Consider the following 17,642-nt stretch of genomic DNA (forward strand, 5'->3'; position numbering starts at 1 on the left):
TTTAGTCCTCATGTTAGCCACGCACTGAAGGGCCTCAGAGGATTCCTGGGTGGGGGGAAAAAATTACCAACAGTCTGGTTTTGTTTGGTTGGAATAAATTTATTTCATCTGTCTGTAAACAAGGTGTTTTTAATAGTTATGGCATTTTTTGAAATGCATATTAAATCAGATGAGTTAGACTGTATCCCAGATGTAACAAAGTGCAGGGAAAGAAATGGACAAATCAGCGACAAGAATTTGTTTAAATCTGTACATTATCCACAAGGCCCAACAACAGAAGCAAATACTAGAATGTCCCTAAGGTAGTGCCAGTCGAAAGAAACTCTCAGAGTCAGTTAAAATCCATCTCACAATAGCAACAGTTCATTTTTTTTTTTAACAATAGTATGGCACAGAATACATATTAAAAAATTCATCACAAGACAGCCAAGTCAGTTATTCCAACCACTACCATCTCCCATTTATTCTTTAGTATACAGAGTTCTGCAGTTCTTGCAATGGACATACAGATCAGAACCGTGCCTGAACTGAGAGTTTGGTTACAGACATTTCAGATGACTCGTGCACAAGGCAGCTCACTCCATCATTTCTGCAGCAAGGGTGTGACAGGCCAAATGAAGATTTGAAATTTGAAATGGCATTTTGACAGTTTAGCTTGCAAACTACCGACCTTCATCCAAACAGTGGCTTCAGAGCAGCCAAACTCTGCACCACTGAGGGATCTGGCAGAAAGACTGAAGCCAGTCAGATCTCCCAGAGTAGCTGAAGGTGGCAGTTTTCCACAATGACATTGCAATTTCATATTAAAAAACAAAAACGACCCCTCCCCCCCAAGACCCTCAAGCTGCAAATTAAAATTGGTCCTATGAGAAACTCAAACCAGACACACTCCAGCTGGTTACGCTGGGCTAACTAATGGCCAAAGTGGCAGCCTTGCACAACTCAACTACAGAACAGGAGCTGGCAAAAGGAAAAAAAAAAAAGTGCCTGAGCTATTGCAATGATGGAATGTCTGGGGAGTCCCTGGGATGGTGGTTTAAGGTCATGGGAGGAAGTGCATCTGTACCCTTTCATAGTTTTGTGATTGCACTTGTTAAGCAGTACAAGCTTCAGACATCATCAAGAAAAAATAAGAAACTTAAGCCTACAGTGAAGTGCAACGACAAAACTAATGTGACATTAATAGCTTTTGAGTGGCAAATTGGTTAAACAAACCAGGCACTATAAAAATGGATGTAAGCAAACACGTGGGTTTAAAAAACAGAAACAAAGAGTGGGACAGAAGTGAAGATATGCATGCACTTTTTTCCTCCCAACCATGCTCTGTGAAAGGAAGACTAGTGAGCTGTGACTCGCTCAAAGTGCTGAAGAGGCATTGATCAAATTAGATTGTACAATCGGCACCTTGTTTAGTATCTCAGTTGGTTTAGTTGTCAATATCACACTAATTGCTAAGACGAAGCAGAGCCTACACTTGGCATGTTCCCCGCCCGAGTTTCAAGGTATCACATGCATATCCTCCTCGTGGTGGTGCCAGACGGGCTCAGTTACCTACAGTGGTTACAGAGATGAACAAGGGGGAACTGGAGTTATGACAGTAGGAAATGGGTAAATAAAAAACATAAACTATCATCTACAGTCTGGTAGCACTGAGCACAAGCGGGTGGTGGTGCAGACAGCTGCTAGGTGGATGGGGAGAGGCTGCTCAGACATCAGACCGCCTCAGGTATAAAGCCAGTTCAAATGCTTTCTTGTTGAGTGTCCCTCCATGGACACCTTCCTTTCCCATGACTATAACCAATGCTGGAGTACACAAGGAAACAAAACAGAAATGAACAGAATTAAAGGGGAAAAAAAAAATAACACCTTTCCCCACCAACAAAGGGATACAAAGGAGACACAGGTTCATACCCCATCACCCTGCATTGCTAGTAAAGTTTCCAGAATGTAAGGTTTAAAGCTCACCGCCAGGAAAGTTTAATAGCAATCTTCCCCTAATACTTAACAGTCTGCCTAACAACTAGAACCCAGAGTCTCTCAAGTATTTTGCCATTGAGTATGCCTTCTTATTCAATCCGCCTCCATGGACCCCTTCTTTGCCCATTACAAAGACCAAGACTGAAAGAGAAAAGAAAAAAGTTTTAAAAAGAGTGTGTTAGACAAGGAAATAATTCAAGTTTTAGGCACTGCAATAAACACCCTCAAATTCGAGATTTAGTATTTGGGTACTAACCCAGTTTAACAGTTTTGTAAAAATGCAAATGTAGACAGAGCTGGGAGAAGGTACAAGCTCTCCTCAGGGATTTTATGTAACTACAGAACTTGTAAGAGTTCAGTGCTAAAATAAATGCCCCCAGTTATCTCAAAAAAGCATCACAGTGCCTCTCACCATCAGTCACCACCCAGCAAGGAAATCCCGGGGTGGGGCAGAGGTGCAGTGTGTGCACAGTGTGACTGGAGAGCGGGTGTAGGGGCCAGAGTAACTGCTCTGATGTTGGGAAAAAACCCACAGGGTGAGCTGGGCTAAGACTTTCCATGCAGTAACAAAACTATAAATCATGCTTTCTGCATAGGACAAAATGCAGGGATGACTGTCATGCTGGGTCTCTCCCCACTCCCCCAGTGCCAGCAAGGTGTCTGGATTGTCTGGCAAAAGGAACACCCAGAGGTTCCTCACCCATAAGTGTGACTGGGAGCTGCCAGCAGATGTCCCCAGCAGGGACAGGGACATGATGAACTCTGGGCTGCCACAGGCTAGGAACTGTTTGCCAAGCTGGGAATACTGCAGCCTACCTAGAGGCGATCGTACATTGGCCCCAAGTTGCACCAGGGAGGGTTAGGGGAGGGTTAGGTTGGGTATTAGGGAACCTTTCTTCACCAAAAGGGCTGTCCAGCCCTGGCACAGCTGCCCAGGGCAGTGGTGGAGTCCCCATCCCCAGAAGGATTTAACAGCCATGTGGATGTGGCACTTGAGGACACGGGTTAGTGGTGGCCTTGGCAGTGCTGGGGGAACAGTTGGACTGGATGATCTTGGAGGGCTTTTACAACCTTAATGACTCTACAATTCTATTTCCATACCAATTTGCTCATAAAAGCTTAAGACAGTTCTCATTGGCACTTCACAAGTCAGAACTGTTTGTTTCACTCCAGCATTGCCAACCCTCTTCTTGCATCCCTGCCCCAGGCTTTACCCTACAGACACCTTCAGCTCTGCTTTTGGATTTACACCTACAAGCAAAAGTCCATCACTTACGAACCCGTTCCACAGCCAGGCTGAAAACAGCCCTGGTGTCCCTAACATAAGGCATGCCACTCATAACCAGTATTTTATCCCAGCTGAGTGCCTGCCCCACAATAGCTTCTGCTGGAAGTTAAATGAGCAGCACGAGGAGCAGGTGTGCAAGCATGAAGCACATTTCTCAGTGGTACCAAACTGCTTGGGCTTTTTTGCCTGAAGACAGACTTCAGCAAGCTCAATAGGAAGTGCAAGAAGAGTTAGTGTAGAGCTTGTTAAAAGTCAAGTAGGAGCAGCTCATACAAGGGATTCGCATTTTTGCAAAATAAACTTTCCATTGAGCAGTTTACGATGAGAAAGCTGCAGTCACTGCCCATCATTAACAGACCCCTCCTAAGCTTCAAGTGATGGAATACCAGGAAAACCTACTTGGAGCTGCAGCCTGCTCTTTTTTCTGTTTGTCAGGGATCTGTTTAACCATTGCACAGCCTGGTGCTGGGCTAGGACACAGGTGGGAATGGGGACAAGTGTGATTTCCCAGGCAGAACTCAGCCAGAACACTGCCACCCACCCCCTCGCACCACTTCCCAATATTAATCATTAAATACAGGGGTCTGGTTTTCTTAATAGCTGGAGTCTATGCTTAGGGTTACATTCTTAATTTAGCAATGAGAAAATGATACTTACCTCGTCCAGCTCTGCCTACAGCAACATTGTATGTCGGCTCACCACCTTGACTCTTTGTCCTGATGTCCATTGTGCAGTCACCATCGACATACAGGCTATCTCTGATCACAGAGCACTTCTTTGCACCAAGGGTCAGACCATTGGTGAAGAAACCCTCTCGGTCTTTTCCTACAATCATATCTATTTCTCCTGGCTGTCAAAGGAAAGAGCTCAGAGTTAGCACGGCAGCGCTTTATTGTTTAATTTCGATTTAGAAATGCTGCTCTTTCGTGTGGAGAGGCCGAGGCCGTGATTTTCCCCCGCTCCCCGCAGGAAGTGCTCCAGCACACAGGGCTTTGTTAGGCACAAGCGCCGTGCGCGGGGGAGCCGCTGCCGCGGCGATCCCGGGCCCGGCCCGTTAAACGGCGCAGGGCGAGTGCCGGCGCCTTGACCCCGGGGCCGGCGTGGGCTCGGTCCGCACCTGTCCCGGGAGATCAGCCCGGGGCCCGCCCGCACCCGCGGCATCAGCCCGGCGCGGCCCGCCCGCGGGGCCAGGGCAGCTCCCGCCGCCGCGGCCCCTCCGCCTGCCCCTCGGGAGGGGCCCCGGGCCCGGGGCTGCGGAGGGGGGGGCGCGGGCCTGGCCGCGCCGCGGCGGCCGCAAAGTGCAGCGTCACGGCGGGCCCGGCCCCCCGACCGCGGCCCAGGCGGGCCCTGCTCCGCCCCGGCCGGGACCGGGCCCGCCGCGCCCGAGGCGGGGCCGAGCGGGGCCGGGGGAGCCGCGCCGGCCGCCCCGCACGGCCCTTGTGCTCGGGCGGCGGGACCGGGCGGGCCGGGGGCGCGGGCGGGCAGGGCGGGGGAGCATCAATGGCAGAGCGCCATCTTGGCGGAGAAAACATGGAGCCGGCGGCGCGGCGGCGCTCGAGCCGCCTTCCTCCGCCGCCTCCCCCGCCCGCCGCCCGCCCCGCACCCGGGTCCGACACCCGCGCCCCCCGGCCCGGCCCGGCCCGGCCCGGCCGCCCCCGCCCGCGGGATCGGCCCCGCGCCGCTCCCGCCGCGCACAAAAAGGCGGCGCGGGCGGCCGGGCCCGTTCCTCCCCGCCCGCAAGGTGCCCCCGTGCCCCGGGCGCGGCCCCTCGCCCCCGCTCCCGGCACCGCCGCCGCCGGCCCCGCTCACCGTAATGCTCTGGAAGATGCCGCCGGCCGTGGCTGCCCAGACGTACTTGGCGTCGCAGTAGCCCACAATGGCGGCCTCCTGGCAGCAGCCATCGCACATCAGGTTGTCCACGTAGCTCTGCCAGCCGGCCATGATCGCGGGGCGGCGGGCGGGCGCGAGCGGGCGGCGGGCGGGCCGGGGGCGCGGGGCGGGCGGCGGTCCCGGCGGTGCGGCGGCGGAGCGGACCGAGCGCTGCGGCGGCGGCGGCGCGGCCCAGCCCAGCCCTGCGCTGCCGCGCCGGGGGCGGGGGGAGGAGGGGCGCGGCCGGCGCCGCCCCCGCGGCCGGGGGGGAGCGGGGCCGGGGGCCGGGGCGGGGCCGGGCCCGGTTGCCCGTCCCGTGCCCGCGCCGGGGCCGCCCGGACGTCGCGGGTCGGGGCGGTCGGTCCCGGGTCCGCTGCGGGAGCCCGGCCCGGCCCGGCGGCATCGCTTTGCGGGCACTCCCCGCACCCGCGGCTCGGACCGCGCGGGGCAGAGCGCGGCGGGCTCGGCGGTCGGGGCCGGGGCCGGGCGGTCTGTGCGGCGCCTCGATGGCCCCGCCGGAGCGCTGGGAGCGGTGAGTACCGTCCCGGGCCGGGACAGCCGGGCGCGGCTCCCGCGGCCCAGGGGACGGCGCCGGGGCCCTCCCGGAGCGCCGTCCGGAGTACCCGGGGGGCACCGCGGGGCTGCTGCGGCGGAGCGGTGCCCGCTCCTGGAGATGCCCCGAGGGGCCGGCGCTCCGTCCTCCCCGTGGCCCCGCTCCGCCGAGCCGAGGCGGCCCCCGCGCAGCCCGTGCACTTCTCTGTTGGTTCTGTAGTGTCAGATCTGCCCCTCGGTGAGGGGTGACCCCCGTGCCCTCCGCCCCATCCCGCCGCTGTAACCTTCCCGGCCCTCACGGCGGGCCGGTGGGTCCCTGTCTCACACACTAGCATCTGTTACATTGTATTTCTGCAGGGGTTTGTAACTGGCGATTTCGGGTTTTATTCTTCCAGGCTCCTCCAAGTCTCTGTTGCAGTAATTTAGTTTCCACGTTCCGTTACAACGGCCGGGGCTGGGCTGGTGTTTTGCTGCAGTGATGCTGGGCCCTGGGCAGGATGGCTGCTCCAAGACTGTCGTGTGTCACAGAAATGTTCCCCAGCAACTTTAAGGGCGTGTTTTGGGGCAATGGCTCTGTCTGTCTTCCTTGTCATTGAAATCGATGGGGGGATCACTTCCTTTTGAGCAGGGTGGTTTTGCCTTACAGGGTATCCGTTGTGGGATGTGATGGCTGTCCGTGTCAATAGCTTTGTGGCTATAATTCAAGAAGTTAGATCTCATAATTGAATAAGTCAAGGCACAGTATACAGTAAATTAATCTACCTTTCCCTGAGGTTATATCCCCAGATATTTGTAATGGAAGGGTGTTCTTAGCCCTTTCAAAACCTAGTTCAGTTCTGATGAGGTTGAGTGTTGTTTACCACTAATTGCTTGGATTACTAGGTACTTGGAGAAGAGCTCATTTGCATATTTAAGCTTAATTCCTTAAGGTTTTTCTTTATTTTATTTTCCCTCTGAATTTGAACAGCACCATCCATGTATCCCAGAAACATCACTGGATCTACCAATGAGTTACAGGCTTTAATGCTGCTTTTGGTTTTTTAAATAGCTAAAGGTTTTTGTGAAGTTTGGATTGCCTTCATCATCCTCCCTCCACAGGTTCCTTCCATGGGAAGGAGAAAATGCTCTCTTCTGTCTGAAGGTGCCATTGAGGGTCACTTCTCTTTTTAATGCTGGTCTGTAGGAGGTCCCAGTTAAAGACCATTGCTGGCCCAGAATGGAATGCATCCATCTGAAATGAACGTGAGGCTGACGAGCCCATTAGTTTTAGAGTTCAACCAAAATGTGTTTGATTTTTTTGTTGTTTTTTTTCCAAGCTGCAGTAAGGATTCCAAATTGTGTCACTTTAGTAAGTGGATTTAGTGAATATAGAGGCAGACATCTCATCACCCAGGGGCAGGCCTTGGGGATTTAGGAGCTGCTTGTTTGCTATGCTAACATCATTATCCTTGACTGATGAGAGGGGGGTTTCACATGGATGGCAGGCGGCTTGGTACCAGCCTGCAGGTATCCCACACCAGAACCTGTGGGTTTCCAAGACTTTATCCCAAGGCTACACCCCTCTTGCCTGGAGAGATCTCGCCTTCCTGCATTCCTCCACCCTCTGAGACATTCATTCATCCCTTCTGCCCCAGGAGGAGCAGCTGTGCCTTCCTGAGCCCACATCCAGTCCTGCCTCATGGGAGACAGAGACCCCATGGACACTGCCAGCCCTGAGCTGAGCTGGGGCTGGGGGAAAAGCTGCTGCTTTCCTGGAATCCTGGCATTCCAGAGCCTCCCTAGGGTGATGTGTGGTGGTTCAGTGTCTCTCCTCTTTGACAGAGCAAACGTTTCACGAGAGTGCAGAGTGGGTCAGGTAATACTGGTGCTGTCTCACAGGGAATAGCACCTTTTGTAAGAGCTGCACAGACCAGGTGATCATGGAAGTCTGGGATCTTCTGAACATAAATGGAAGGATGAAAGTAGAGGATTTGCCACCTGCTTTGGTAGCTCAGCTTCTAGTCGTGTTATTCGTGAAATAACTCTAGTAATGTATTTAGGAAGTGAAGTCTAAATTGGGTTACTGTTATTTAATGCTATGAAGCTACCAGGTAGCTTGTATAATTTGCAGATTCAGCAGTCACCAGTGCTGCTTCTGAAAATTATGATCCTTTAATTCTATTTTCACTCTTAGGTGCCTCATTTGGTTGTGCTTCATGTTATACAGTCATTATAATACTATTTGTATACACACTACTGCAAGCACCACCTTCGAGTCTGTTGGATTTAAGAAAATGAGGGTGTGCTCTGTATGTTAAAGATTGTAAGAGCAGGGACCTCCAGGGTTTTGGGATTTTGTTGTGAGACTTAATTGGAATCGGAGGCATTTGTTAAGTGAAGGATTTTTATATATATATATATATATATATATATATATATATATATATATATATATATATATATATATATAAAAAATTGTTAAAATTGATAGATGTAGTGAGTCATTTTAACATCATACCTGATGGACGTATGAAATGGGCTGATTGTAAGCTATAGCTGTATGAAAAATAGTTGTGAAATAGTGATTTCTTGCATTTTAATATCTTCCTACATTTTGCCTGGTAGTTGTTCTTTCTGGAATTTAATTGGTGGTTTTTGTGCAGCTTGCAACAATCACTGGTCTTTTTCCTTTGGATCAGAACTTTGTCTGAAATTGATGTTGGATCACATATAAGAAAAATCATCGTTTGAAAGAATTTTAAAGTTCCGTCTGTGCTTAGCCAGAGTGAACTCACAAAGCTGTATATTCTCACAGCTTTGTGAGAAACTTCACTGCTTTTATCTTGGTAACAGAAAAGTTGAAATTGGCCAAAAATTTGAAGGAGGGCTATATTTTGTTAATAATGTAACTTGGGGTTTTCTGTCAAGCCTTGTGACTACCAGAGCTGCTGCTGTGCTCAGAATGGTGAGACAGCCAAAGGCAGGGTTACTTACAGTAGAATCGTTTAGGTTGGGAAAGACCTCTGAGTCCAACTGTTATGAAGTCCCAGATTCTGCCTGTTTTTCACGAAGCTCATCGTGTTTTTCATCATTAGCAGATAGCTGTAACCAGCATTTCTGTACAGACAGGAGGGCAAGCAACCAGCAGCAGGCTGCAGCAGGGCTTCTCTGTGGAGTTCAGCTTCCCAAACCGGGGCCCATGCGCTGCGGCACCGGCGGCTGGTGCCCGTGTGGGCGCTGCTCTGGTGACTTCACCTCCTGACCAGGCTGGGTTCCTGTGGCGGTCTTTCTCTTCACCACAAGTGCTTTCGGAAGTGCAGAGGAGAGCAGTGATTTACAAGTGCTACAAGTCAGCTGGGAGCAGTCTGTGTCAGCCTTGTAAGGGACGAGCTGCGCGAGGTCCTTCCACGGCTACCTGAGGGACTTGGCTGAAAACCCAGGAAGCCACCAAAGGCTGGGATGAGTGTTAGCTAGAAACAAATTGTAAGAATGACATATTAATGAGTGGAAAACTTGAAGCTAGGTTTAAAAAATACAGTAATAGAAAATGAAGCAATCATTAAGACCTTAGTGCAGAGTTCTGTTGCACAGCTACACCTGTGCATGAAGAAGGTCCTGTCCCATGCCAGCATAGCTGTGGCTGCACTGCAGAGAGCCCTGTACAGCAGTGCTTAAACCATCCAGAAAGGTCTGAAAAAAAGATGCTTTTCTGATGTGTTCCATCGTTTGGAACAGTGGTGTAACTCCATGTGTGGATGAGAGTTTTGTCTCTGTGGAGGAGTTTGGTCTGGTATGGTCGATACAGAGAGCTCAGCAAAATCTAAGGATCAGTTTTGTAAGCAGTTCTGAGGAGTTTCCCTTCCTTATCCCCTATTTGGCAGTCAAGTTCAAACAGAGCAAACCTAAAATGTAACTCTGAAAATCAGGTACAAGTGTAGGGATATGGCTATGTCAGATAAGGGTATGAAGTTGCTTCCATTTCAGTGGCTTCCAGAAGTACTTAAAACATGAGGAAGGACAATTCTTTGTGGATGTTGTTTATAGACTTGCCAAAGCATTAAAAAAGATGTCTGAAGTCATGGAACTTTGTTCAGCTTTAGGAATTCTAAGGTAAATTTTTGCTGGTGGCCAACAAAAAATAAACATTAATCCTAGAAATTAAAATACATTAGATGTAAATTCTTACTTGGACAGGTAATCTCTGGTTCATAATGGTGTCTTTGATGTGTGTCCCTATAGGAGTGAGAAGTGCAGAATTAGGCCCATATGACCCAGCTTTCTGTGCTTTCACAGTTACCAAGTAGTCAGGCTCCTTCATGTGCTTAGATCCTGCAGCATTTTGTTTTGCTATCAATCAACCAAACAGAACCCAAATAGGTAACTGTTAACTTTTCAGTTATGAAACAAGGGTATGTACTGCAAAATTCAGTAAGTTTGTAGATAGCTTGACCCAGTGTAAGGAAGGTGGAAGCATCATCAATCCAAAGTCTTTACATTTTTTTGCCCAAGCTCGTGGTGACTCATCACATGCCTTTGGGAACTGACTGTTGCAGTGGGTGAAAGGTTGTGTGGAAGTTAATCTGAAAAGCCAAAACTGAGGCTAAGAAATGCAGTAAGAAGGTTGGAGAAGCACAAAGTTAGAGGGAGAGAAAGCAGAAAGGTGGAAAATGGAGCAGAGCAAGCACAGGATCTTGGCACAATCATTTTTCCGCAGATGTTTGTGCAGTGCAGTAACACAGGTAACAATCTTATTGTGGTGTGAAGTCTGAACCTGTGATCTCTGTGCAATTCACTGACCACAGCAAGAAATGATGGGAGATGAAAGGGAACATTTAACTTTGCTCAGGCTTCATCTGCTTGGGTTTTTTCTCTCTTACAGTTACTGGTGGATACAATTTTACCGATTTAATAGGTGATCTGACTTTTTGCCCTGTGCGAGCAGGCGTTAAGGAAAGAACTCCACTCTTTAGCTCCTGTGTGTTGCGCTGTGGGACACAGCTGTGGGGCAGAGCAGGGCCGGGCTGTGCTGTGGGGCAGAGCTGTGGGGCAGAGCAGGGCCGGGCTGTGCTGTGGGGCAGAGCTGTGGGGCAGAGCTGTGGGGCAGAGCAGGGCCGGGCTGTGCTGTGGGGCAGAGCTGTGGGGCAGAGCAGGGCCAGGCTGTGCTGTGGGGCAGAGCAGGGCCGGGCTGTGCTGTGGGGCAGAGCTGTGGGGCAGAGCAGGGCCAGGCTGTGCTGTGGGGCAGAGCTGTGGGGCACAGCAGGGCCAGGCTGTGCTGTGGGGCAGAGCTGTGGGGCAGAGCAGGGCCAGGCTGTGCTGTGGGGCAGAGCAGGGCCGGGCAGAGCTGTGGGGCAGAGCAGGGCCAGGCTGTGCTGTGGGGCAGAGCTGTGGGGCAGAGCAGGGCCAGGCTGTGCTGTGGGGCAGAGCAGGGCCGGGCTGTGCTGTGGGGCAGAGCTGTGGGGCAGAGCAGGGCCGGGCTGTGCTGTGGGGCAGAGCAGGGCCGGGCTGTGCTGTGGGGCAGAGCTGTGGGGCAGAGCTGTGGGGCAGAGCAGGGCCGGGCTGTGCTGTGGGGCAGAGCTGTGGGGCAGAGCAGGGCCGGGCTGTGCTGTGGGGCAGAGCTGTGGGGCACAGCAGGGCCGGGCTGTGCTGTGGGGCAGAGCTGTGGGGCAGAGCAGGGCCGGGCTGTGCTGTGGGGCAGAGCTGTGGGGCACAGCAGGGCCAGGCTGTGCTGTGGGGCAGAGCTGTGGGGCAGAGCTGTGGGGCAGAGCAGGGCCGGGCTGTGCTGTGGGGCAGAGCTGTGGGGCAGAGCAGGGCCGGGCTGTGCTGTGGGGCAGAGCTGTGGGGCAGAGCAGGGCCAGGCTGTGCTGTGGGGCAGAGCTGTGGGGCAGAGCTGTGGGGCAGAGCTGTGGGGCACAGCAGGGCCAGGCTGTGCTGTGGGGCAGAGCTGTGGGGCAGAGCTGTGGGGCAGAGCTGTGGGGCAGAGCAGGGCCAGGCTGTGCTGTGGGGCAGAGCTGTGGGGCACAGCAGGGCCAGGCTGTGCTGTGGGGCAGAGCTGTGGGGCAGAGCTGTGGGGCACAGCAGTCCCGGGGACCCCTCCCGCGGGGCCCGCGCTCCCAGCCCGGGCCGTGTTGGTGTTCCCGGTCTGGAGGGGATTGTTTCTGCCCAGCTTTCCGCTGCGCCTTCCGTCGCCCACGTGGTTCGGCCGGGGAGCTCCGGAGCTTTGTTCAGGGCGTTATTTCCTTCATTCAGCTTGCTTTCACTGACAGAGCTGCAAGTATGTTTGTCTGGGTGCTGCTTCGTCCTCTGATCACAAATAATTTTGCTGTTAGTGCTTGTTACTTGTTAAAAATCCACAGGATTTTTGGATCACAGATACGTAAATTTATCTGTGATACACAATTTCTACCCAAAACATTCATTGTCTGCAAAAGCATTTAATAATAATTCTGAATATGTTCTAAAATAATATGTTCTAAAAACATATTTTCTCAGAGAAATGATACAGTTGTAACCTTATAATGCTCTATAAAATTACAAATTAATATTATTGTTTGAATGAAGCAGAAATGGCTAAAGCTTTTCCTTTTTTTTTGCAATTTTTTTTATTTGATACTAAATTTTTCTTTAGCCACAAAAAACTTGATCCGAACTCTGAACAGCAGTCAACTCACCTGCTGTTAGCTCGTCAAAGAAGCACCAGTCTATTTTTAATATTTAGAATATTTTGATGTGAATTTTTGATAGTTGAAGTGCTACATGGTTTCAGCACTGACAGAATTACTTCTGCCATAGCTGCAGTGCTTTTCTCTCAATTGCATCCAGTCAAACAAATATCATGTTTTTGAGAAACAAAGCATATGAACATTATTCTGCTCAAAGTTGTCTACATAATCACAAAAGATGATGAAAGAAATATTTTAAAATACATGAATTATGTGCTTAGAAGACATGTATTTAGTCTGAAAGTCTAATACCATCAACTGTAGAGCAGCCACTCTGGTATGGGTGAAAGGAAGCATTAAGAATATAATGGAATGTATAAATGGAAGTGGAAGAAATGGGGAAAAGTATAATTGAGTAAAGGGGAAAGCAGCCTGAAAATGGTGTGGTTTCATTTAGAATGTTTTCTTTCAAAGTACCTCTCTAGGGACAACAAGTCATTCCGTGTCCCGACCCAACTGTTCACTGTGGAGGGTGAAGGTGTGGGCAGAGCTGCTGCCAAGGCCGGGGCAGCTGGGGCAGCTCCTCCAGCACCACGCTCACCTGGCATTCCCAGAGACCTGATGGGGCTTCCAGAGATCTTGGTCTTGCTGGTCCCCCTGCCCATGGATGGGCTGTCCCCAGCACTGCTGCTGTGAGCACACAGGGAGTGCCGGTGGAGGAAGTGTCTGGGTCTTGGGCTGGCTGCTCTTCCTGAGCACACACTGGGTTTTTGCTCAGCCTTTACACAGTTGGGAGCAGACTCGTGGTGCTGGTACTGTGAGGGAGAAGAATCCAGTCATCTGCTGTGTAACTCACCGTCCTCACCTGACTGTCTTCCCAACACCCTCCTGCATCAGTGCTGCTGGAGCGCCCACAGCTGCTCACAGCTGCCCTTTGGTCCCCATGTTTCCAGTGCTGGTGTTCCCGGTGCATACTCGGGTTATGTGAAGGCAAACATGGGACAGATGCATCTACTACAGCTTGTCTGTACTCTGCCCAAGTGGAATAGTGCTTTTGAAAACCTTGTAACTCGGGTGTGTTACATTTAACAATGAGAGTGAAAGGATTTCTCCCATCTCAGTTTTCTTTGAAGCTCAAATGTAAAATACATAATGAGGATCACTTTTCTTAAATGAAAATACATGACTTCAGTATGTAAAAAAAAAAATCCAACATGTTACTGCTTTGACTGAACAATCAGAACAACTGTCCTCTGCTAAACAAACCTTCTTGTCCTGGGTTAGAGTGGCATGCATGCAATAGTTGGGACATGCAGCATGGTTTGGTTACAGAACTAGAAACAGGTACAGTTCTAGCAGTTGCCATTGCAAAAAAAAATGCAGAAAAAGAGAGGAAGGGAACATTAGCACCAGCTAGACTTTTTGTGTGTTGGCAATAGACACCCATTTTCTGTGCTAATAGGAGGTGTCTGTGGAAGAGATAGTGGTGACCTGCTGGCAGGTGCTCAAGCTGTGTGTTTAACAAGGGCACTTCAGAGCCATTGCTAGCCTGGCTTTGGGGGAATGGGCATGCAGGAGTGCCCAGTTCCCTGCATGCACAGCAAGGAGCCGTGCAGGGCATGTTGGTGATGGAGAGTGGTGGGGAACAAGGGCACGGGGACCCCTCTCACCATGGCAGAGGTGTTCTGGGGGCTGTGCCCCAGTCCAGGCTCTGCTTGGCCCAAGGTACAGCAGCTTTAACATGAAGCCCTTATACACTGTAACAGCATTTCCACAGCGTTCTCGACTGCGTGGGACAGCTCTGGGATTGCAGGCTGTCTGCTGCTCCTCCATAGTTTTGTGAGCATGTTTGCTATTTTTGGAGTGCAAATCTCTCAGTAACTTCCTGGCCCCTGGCACTAGATGGAGCTTCAATCTATTTGCACTTGGAAGTCGTCAAGTTTAACCACAAGTTAAGAATAGGGAAGAATAAATGAAGATATGCATGCCTGCTGCTGCACTTACAGTGCCTCTTTCCCTGTTTGTTAGCAGAGTGGTGTAAATTATAATGTAAATTTAATTTAAGTGAAAATTAAAATATTGCAGGAGAATCTCCTTGATCTAGTACATGCTTTATAATCACTAGCACCCTTTAATGTACTCTCAGGCCCATGGCAGAAATTGCTGTAACTTAGATATGCTGGAAATGTGCTGCATATTAAAGCTAATGCCTAGGCTGTGCAGAATAGAGGTAATGCCATTTCTGAACCTGGTTATATTTCAGGATGCATGTGGGTGACCACCACTTCTGTTTGCTGTGTTCTTGCAAGAATTCATTTGCATTTTCCCTTTGTGCTACCAAAGCCAACAATTCAGAATCATCTGTTGTCAGTCACTTCATTTTCCCTCCGTGTGTTAGCCTTAGAAATATTGAACAAATGGAAAGAAACCAGAAAAAAAAGCTTTGAAAACGCAGTGCTTGATACTTTTCATTTAGCAAGCACTGTATCTCGCAGGCCACATGCACGTATCAGAAATTTAAGACCATCTCTGCCTTCCACAGAAGTAACTGGAAGTAGATTTAGTTTTATTCTTGTGTGCCCATGTTCTTATCAGCAAGAGACTGGTTCAGTTAAATCCCTTGTCCAGACACTGAAGTAGTAGTAAGAAAAGAAACAGAAGTTGGGAACCAAAATGGTGACACTTGTAAGAGATTTTGTCATTAAAGCACTGAATACTGTTTGTTGCTTCTCTACAAAGTCTGACCTTGAATTTGAGTCTTCTTCCAGGCCTGTCTTTGCAGAGGCTTTGTGCTGACCAGTGGGAGGACAGGGACAGGTGGGGTGCTGGGAAGCCTCAGCATGACAGGCAGCATTTGTGGGGTGCTGTTAGACATGACCTGCGGAGAAATTGTCACTGTGTTCTCTTCTTACCTGCTTTTTGACAGATAAAGAAAGCTTTGCTTGTTTCTTTAAATAATTCTGTTATTTATCTCAGGAATGCCTGTGATGCTAACTCTGGGACATAAGAGGAAGGTCTTTGAAATCTCACACCCAAACTTTACAGGCTGATTCTGTCATTTACCATTGCACTGGCTCTGTCACCATGCAGCCTTCCAGGGAAGTAGGGCTTCAATTTCTGTCATTAAAAAAAAAAAAACATTTATTAATTTAAAAAAGAAACATGTTCAACCATTTTGGTTCATCTTGATTTCTCTTCAGTGAGCAAATAAGGGTGCGAGCCAAAATCTTTGGTCTCTACCACAGGTGAATATTAGTAGGTAAGCAGGCAGTAATTTTGTCACACTGCTCCTCTCTGGGAGAGACAAGACCACTCGTTGAACAAGAGAGGCTTAGGCAGGACATAGGCACTGGGCTGTCCTGCAGTGGTGGGACTGATGTACTTCCCAGTGTGTTCAGATCCTGTTCTGGGTCCCTGGAGACTGTAGTTTCAAAAATGCAGACACTTGGGGTACAGCAGCCGGTGAGCAGGAATGCTGGAGCTCTGAGTTCTGAGGTGGCTGGACCCTTCTGCAGGCTGTTGTGAGGAAGAGGACATTTGCCAGAGCAGGAATTGGACTCGAAAGCTGCCCTGGTCTTCTGGCCTCCGATGGCTCTTCTCTGTATGACCTCCCAGGTCACAGACTGTGCTTGAGCTGGTTCCAGAATGGCTGGCATGGGACAACCTGCCAGGAGCATGGAAAGCCTGTGCTGTTGGTAACTCCCAACCCAACCTTTTGCAGGCAGCCAGCTCCCAGCTGGGGAAAGTCACTGCACCAGGCCTTCTTCTCCTTAGCAGAACAATGTGGCTGCTTTTACCTGTTTCCTGGGCAAACGAGGGGTGTTTGGCTGCTGTACTGAGGGGCAGGGTTGTAGCAATCACATTGCCAGGCTTCAGGCACCTGCTGCGGGGGTCCCCTTTGGGTTTTCTTGGCTGGGTAGTGTGGGATGGGAGCTGGTGAGCTCTCCCTCCACTGGCCTCCCAAGGGTCCCAGTGCCTCTGGCTGGTTTTGCCTGCTCCCATGTGAATATTGCCAGATTCAGGGCAGAGGCACAGTAGAGCAGCAGCAAGTTTATACTTTAAAGGCTATTTCTAAAGATAACAGGCTAAAAACTGGTTTGCTCAGGCAAGCTTTTTTTCTGCTGGTATTAAAACAACCCCATTTAAATAATTACAACATTTTCCCTATATTTCCTTTCCCTGCCATTTTTCACAGAGTCCACAGCAGTATTACCTGCCTGCTATTGCAATATATTCCAAATACAGTAGAGCATCTGATGCTGAGCAGCTGTTGTATTTCTGGCTAGAAGAGCTCCATGTTGCCATGATTACCTCCATTGTAGAACATGGGCTGTTTTACCTGTTGCAAGTGAAAACTTAGCAATTCACAGAGTAGCGTTATTTCACTTTGCCACCAAGGGTTACCTGTCCTGAAGGAGCAGCAGGCTGTGTGGGCACACACGGATCAGGATGCAGTGGCTGCAGTCCCAGCACCTGGCATTCTACAGGCCCTTGTCACAGAGAAGGTCATTCAGTGCATTAGTGAGGAATTCCCTTCTGCTTTCAGATCTGATAGTGGTGACTTAACACTGGCTCCAGCAGCTGAGCTAGTTAAGGGAGCAGTTGTTTAGTGTGTTTCATGGAGCTAATGCAGTGCTATTGCTAAATCTTTACTGCTCTGTCATGTTAATGCCAAAAAAGTTTCTTAAAAAACCAAACCAACCAACCACAGACCTTGATTTTTGGGGTGAGCCCCTCTCAAATGCCCTGGGTTTTGTTCAGTTATTTCTACTGAATAATTTCGGCATAAGGTCCTTGTAAAATTTGCTTTCGAATGGATTCAGTCCAGTTTTGTTTGTTAGTAAAGAACAAGTTATAGACAGATCTTTCTTTCTTGTTTAATATGTATAAGCTCCTTTACAAGCTCTAGCCAAAGAGCATTCGGGTAATTACTTGAGGCACCTTTTAGTTGGAGCCACTGCTTGTATGGGAAGTGAAACTGGTCCCAGGAGAGCGCAAGCAGCTCTTTGTGCTGTGCCCTCGGCACAGCCGGCCGAGCCCTGCCTGTTCCCCTCCACCGAGGGCGTCCCCTCGCTGTGTCCACGTCTCTGGGTGCTGCAGCACTGGGGAGGAATAACGAGGAGCAGTGTGAGAGGAGGGCTCGGGCAGCTGCCACAGCAAGGGGAGCTGAGCTGACATCTGTGTTTTCCCACCCTAGAGTGGAGCTGGGCAGGGATGCAGAGGTCATGTGGCTGTTGCGGGTCACCGATGTGTTCAAATAAGTGCTGCGAGCTGGTGGTGATTCAGACCTGTGTTTCCAGCTGATGGGCAGCCTTCCT

The 17,642-nt window shown here is 50.2% G+C and overlaps 1 protein-coding gene and 1 long non-coding RNA gene across 2 annotated transcripts in view; one reads left to right on the forward strand and one right to left on the reverse strand.

The window, feature by feature from the left end:
• Positions 1-78: 78 nt before the first annotated feature.
• PFN2 (profilin 2) lies at positions 79-5,341 on the reverse strand. The gene is made up of 3 exons (XM_051782343.1): positions 5,075-5,341; positions 3,923-4,115; positions 79-2,118 (listed from the first exon to the last, which is right to left on the reverse strand). Exons 1-3 carry the CDS (start codon positions 5,204-5,206, stop codon positions 2,021-2,023), a joined length of 423 nt encoding a protein of 140 aa, XP_051638303.1. The 5' UTR covers positions 5,207-5,341; the 3' UTR covers positions 79-2,020.
• A 112-nt stretch (positions 5,342-5,453) lies between these two features.
• Positions 5,454-17,642, forward strand: part of LOC127468791 (uncharacterized) — a 46,533-nt gene continuing 34,344 nt past the window's right edge. Inside the window, exon 1 of the long non-coding RNA XR_007903684.1 lies at positions 5,454-5,666. This is a non-coding gene — a long non-coding RNA (uncharacterized LOC127468791). The remainder of the gene's footprint in view (positions 5,667-17,642) is intronic.

This window comes from Manacus candei, unplaced genomic scaffold, assembly GCF_025592945.1.
Source record: "Manacus candei isolate 608988 ecotype Guabito, Panama unplaced genomic scaffold, ASM2559294v1 h1tg000015l, whole genome shotgun sequence".
NCBI classification, from domain to species: Eukaryota; Metazoa; Chordata; class Aves; order Passeriformes; family Pipridae; genus Manacus; species Manacus candei.

What these genes read in the sequence shown, in the direction of transcription:
- PFN2 (XM_051782343.1), bottom strand. Translation starts at nt 5,206, where the DNA reads ATGGCCGGCTGGCAGAGCTACGTGGACAACCTGATGTGCGATGGCTGC. An exon ending in GCATCTTCCAGAGCATTACG is followed by an intron (nt 4,116 to 5,074) that starts GTGAGCGGGGCC and finishes TTCCTTTGACAG; the next exon opens with CCAGGAGAAATAGATATGAT. An exon ending in TGTAGGCAGAGCTGGACGAG is followed by an intron (nt 2,119 to 3,922) that starts GTAAGTATCATT and finishes TTTCTCTTTCAG; the next exon opens with TCTTGGTCTTTGTAATGGGC.